Here is a 4891-nt window from a genome sequence, read left to right on the forward strand (position 1 = left end):
GTGTAGAAACTAACCTGGTGTTGAATTGGGAAAAATGCCACTTCATGGTTCGAGAAGGTATAGTTCTGGGCCACAAGATTTCAGCCTGAGGGATTGAGGTAGATAGGGCAAAAATAGAAGTAATTGAAAAGTTGCCACCACCATCAAATGTTAAAGAAATTAGAAGCTTTCTAGGGCATGCAGGTTTTTACAGGAGGTTCATCAAGGACTTCTCAGATTGCAAGGCCATTAAGTAATTTGTTGAATAAGGATGTGATTTTTTAATTTTGACGATGATTGTTCAGCATCATTCCAGACCCTAAAGATCAAGCTCACGACAGCACCAGTAATGATTGCACCAGACTGGAGTAAAGAATTTGAGTTGATGTGTGATGCCAATGACTATGCAGTGGGTGCAGTTCTAGGACAAAGGGAAGACAAGGTATTTCATGTCATTTATTATGCTAGCAAAGTCCTCAATGAAGCACAAGTTAATTATGCCACTACAGAGAAGGAGATGCTAGCCATTGTCTTCGCCTTGGAGAAATTAAGGTCCTATCTGGTAGGTTCAAAGGTAATAATTTTTACTGATCATGCTACTATTAAACATCTTCTCACCAAAGCAGATTCCAAACCAAGGTTGATTAGATGGGTCCTGCTTCTACAAGAATTTGACATTGTCATCAAAGACAAGAAAGGATCCGAGAATGTGGTAGCTGATCACCTGTCCCGGGTAAAGAATGAAGAAATAACCAAGGAAGAACCAGAGGTAAAAGGAGAATTTCCTGGTGAGTTTCTTTTGCAGGTTGCCACAAGACCCTGGTTTGTTGATATGGCTAATTACAAAGCCTCGTGGATCATTCCAGAAGAATTCAATTGGAGTCAGCGGAAGAAATTCTTGCACGATGCCCGCTTCAATGTGTGGGATGACCCGCATCTGTTCAAAACAGGAGCTGATAATTTGATGAGGAGATGTGTTACAATGGATGAAGCACAAAGCATTCTTTGGCATTGCAACAGTTCGCCTTATGGCGGTCACCACAGTGGAGACAAGACAGCAGCAAAAGTGTTATAATCAGGTTTTTTCTGGCCCTCTTTTTTTAAAGATGCTCATAATTTTGTGCATTGCTGTGATAAATGTCAGAGAACAAGAGGAATTTCTAGAAGAAATGAGATGCCGCTGCAGAATATCATGGAGGTAGAGATTTTTGACTGTTGGGGCATTAACTTTATGGGACCCCTTCCTTCTTCATACGGGAATATTTATATCTTGGTACTTGTAGACTATGTGTCAAAGTGGGTGGAAGCCATAGCCACTCCGAAAGATGATGCCAGGGTAGTAATAAAGTTCCTAAAGAAAAATATTTTCTCCCGTTTTGGAGTCCCACGAGCCCTAATCAATGATGGGGGAATGCACTTCTGCAACAACCAATTGAAAAAAGTCCTTGAGCATTACAATGTTAGACATAAGGTGGCTACACCTTATCATCCATAGACAAATGGCCAAGCAGAAATTTCTAACAGAGAGCTTAAGCGAATCCTTGAAAAGATTGTGGCATCATCAAGAAAGGATTGGGCTTTGAAGCTATACGATATTCTCCGAGCCTACAGGACAGCATTCAAGACCCCCATCGGAATGTCTCCATTCTAGCTAGTATATGGGAAGGCATGCCACTTACCAGTAGAGTTGGAGCATAAGGCCTATTGGGCTCTCAAATTGCTCAACTTCGATAAAGCTGCATCTGGAGAAAAGAGGAAATTATAGTTGTTGGAGTTAAAAGAAATGAGACTAAACGCCTATGAGTCCTCTAGAATTTATAAGCAAAAGATGAAGGCGTATCATGACAAGAAATTGCAGAGACAAGACTTCCAGCCAGGCCAACAAGTTTTCCTCTTTAACTTCAGGCTTAGATTATTCCCAGGAAAGCTGAAATCAAAGTGGTCAGGGCCATTTGTGATTAAAGAAGTGAGACCTCATGGAGCAGTCGAATTGATGGACCCTACAGGAGACAACCGTGAGGGGAGATGGATAGTCATTGGACAACGTTTGAAAATCTATAATGCCGAACAATTGGAGAGGTTGACAAGCATTGACTACCTAAAGGACCCTTGAAGGAAGGCACAACGTCTAGCTAAAGACGATAAACTAAGCGCTGGCTGGGAGGCAACCCAGCACATTTGTATAAAGTTAGATTTTATGTTAAATAAAAAAAGGATTTTTTAGGATCTTCGTGGACTCTTAATCCACTTGGGATGTATCCACAATTGATGTCTCGGAGGCCTTCATACAGCAGGTTGCTTGGCCAGGAGTCCAACCCTATACTGATGGGGGGTGAGCCCTCTGAGGTTAGAGATATCACTGAAGTCGGAACTAAGGATGAGACCTTATTGCATATCTAGCAGCTGATTGGGATCCAGGGCCCACACAAGATTGAGACCCAAATCTTCTTACCAAGATTTCTTCTTTTCTTTTGTTTCTTGTCTTTAGTTTTTGTTTTTCTTTATCTTACTTTAATTTCAGCAATTTAATTCCAGTAGTTTAAATTCATTCATTTTATGTCATTGAATAAAAATTGCATGATAATTATGAAGTCACTTTTTAAGCTTTTTCTGAAGGACTTAGACACTTGAAATGTTGCATACCAATTTTTTTGAAAATGCTGGTTCCATGAAGGCAAATTTCAGTTCAAGTAATGGAGCATGAATCACAACAAAGAGAGGAAAAGGTTAGTCCGTCGGAAAGAAATCATATGCGGTAAGCCAACAACTTTGTTTTGTCCCGGTGAGTTGTGTGAAACTTGTGAGAGAACGTCTATTTTTAATTTCCCGCTTTTGCATCATTCTTAGACTATTTGATTAATTACATGAGGTGGAAATGATCAAGGCCATGTTTCTTCTTATTTTCAGCCACTTAGCCAAAAAGCCAACCTTTGATGATAATTTATCCCTTGCACCCTATTTGAGCCAAAAATGATAATCATGTTTCTTTTGAAAAAAAAAAATCCTTAAGCCTACTTTAATTATTTCCTACCTTGTTTTAGGGTTTAAGAGAGCATAAGGATCTTAGTTATGATATGCTCCTAATTTGGGGGAGGGTTAAGGTAAAAATTATCTCAGGAAGGTAAAACAACACAAACTAAGGCACCCTAAAAAAAATGTATGCCCAAAGTTTCTTTCCTAAAAAAAGTAATCAATAAAAAATAAATAAAAATTTGTAGGCCTAAAAGTTTCTCTTCAAAAATAAAAAATAAAAAATTGTAGGCCAAAAGTTTCTTTCCAAATAAAAAAGGAAAGAAGAAGAATAAGGGTAGAGAATAAATAGGTGCCATAAGTGTTGTTAAAAAAAACGCTAGGCTGAATAAGTGAAAGTTTTTGTAGGATAAATGCTCTCTTATAACCCTAATTTTTGAAATCCCAAAAAAACCATAATTTCTTTGTTTAGCCAGGCCACATTACAAGCCAATAAAAGTCCTTAGTGATCCACCAAGTGTAAGCAGGATAACTTTAACTGGGATGAAGTGCAAAATTTGGAACATTAATTGCAGATCGTATAAATTTAAACACTCATCCAAGACACCTGTGTGCAGAGAGAAACACTAAAGCCTTGTGAGGAAAAGTGAGGCAAGCTGACTTGATTGATTTCGGCCACTAACCAATTCTATCTCAGTGTCTATTTATGCTTCCATTGCAAGATCATGACAAATGCAAGAAGGTCCAGCTAAGGGAATTTGAGAAAAATTGCAGGCATTGAAAGTGTTGAAGCATTCAGAGCCTGCTTTTATTCTGATTTGCTTGAGGACAAGCAAAGTTTTAATTTGGGGGATTTTAATAACTACTAAATATGAGTTATTTTATAATAAAAATATATTGAAAATATCTTTGAAAATATTTATTTAGCAGTTATTTTTGGCTTAAATGATAAGAATTGATACTTTTATTATTTATGGCTTGCAGATATGAAAAGATAAGATTACAAGATCCAAAACATATTGATAACTGCTAAATATGAGCTAATTTGAAAATATCTTTAAAGATATTTGTTTAGCAGTTAATTTTGGCTTAAAAGATATGAATTGATATTTTTCTTATCTATGACTTGCAGATATAGGAAAGATAAGATTTACAAGATCCAAAAGATATCAAAAAGATAGATAAGGAAGATTTTTTGAATCAAGCCCAAGTCCACTTCATCAGCTATAAATGGAGAGTCAGGCCAAGGAGAAAATACACCAAGTCTCAGAGCACTCTCACTACTACTCAAAGCCTGAGAATTCTTACTCTCTTCTCTCTTTTTATCATCTTTCTTTCACCCCTTCCATTGTAAAACCCTCAATGGCCATGAGTGGCTAAACCCCTAGTTAAGGCCTAGCAGGCCTAAAAGCCAAGCGATGTATGATGTACTCACTATTTATCAATGCAAAGGTGTTTTCTATTCTATTATCTTTTCTGCTTTTATCTTGCATTATTCATCTTTATATTCTTTTAAGGTTTAGGCACTCGGGAGAGGGTAACTTCTAAATAAGATTTAAAGAAAATATGCATGCATTAGTTTTAGGGGTTAGACACTCGGAAGAGGGTAACTTCTAATAGAACAAAAAGAAAGGATTTCATAAGAAAGTCATTGTTAGGAATAAAATGATAATTTTATGCCCATGCATTCTTGCAAACATCTAGAATTCATACTTCATGCATTTTATTTGTTGAGTCTTTGCAAAGGAATTTGGGAGATAGATGAATAAAATAGGCTTGTCATCATGAGGAATCAGGGGCAAGTAAATGAACAGATGTGGGTAGAATAGAATCACCTAAATTGATAAAGAAAAATCATAAACTCATACATCCTAGGCAAACAAGGCATGCTAGGTCCTAACATTCGCATTCCATTGAATTCTCTCTTTAATTATTCTGCTTT

The 4891-nt window shown here is 37.1% G+C and overlaps 1 protein-coding gene across 1 annotated transcript; it reads left to right on the plus strand.

Moving 5' to 3' along the window:
* Positions 1-1762: 1762 nt before the first annotated feature.
* LOC114375129 lies at positions 1763-2092 on the plus strand. Its single transcript, XM_028332880.1, has one exon. It carries the CDS (start codon positions 1763-1765, stop codon positions 2090-2092), a length of 330 nt encoding a protein of 109 aa, XP_028188681.1.
* The last annotated feature ends 2799 nt before the right edge of the window (positions 2093-4891 follow it).

This window comes from Glycine soja, chromosome 2 (assembly GCF_004193775.1).
Source record: "Glycine soja cultivar W05 chromosome 2, ASM419377v2, whole genome shotgun sequence".
Lineage (NCBI taxonomy): Eukaryota > Viridiplantae > Streptophyta > Magnoliopsida > Fabales > Fabaceae > Glycine > Glycine soja.

Excerpts from the sequence above, each read along its gene's own strand:
- LOC114375129 (XM_028332880.1), top strand. The coding sequence starts at position 1,763 with ATGAGACTAAACGCCTATGAGTCCTCTAGAATTTATAAGCAAAAGATG.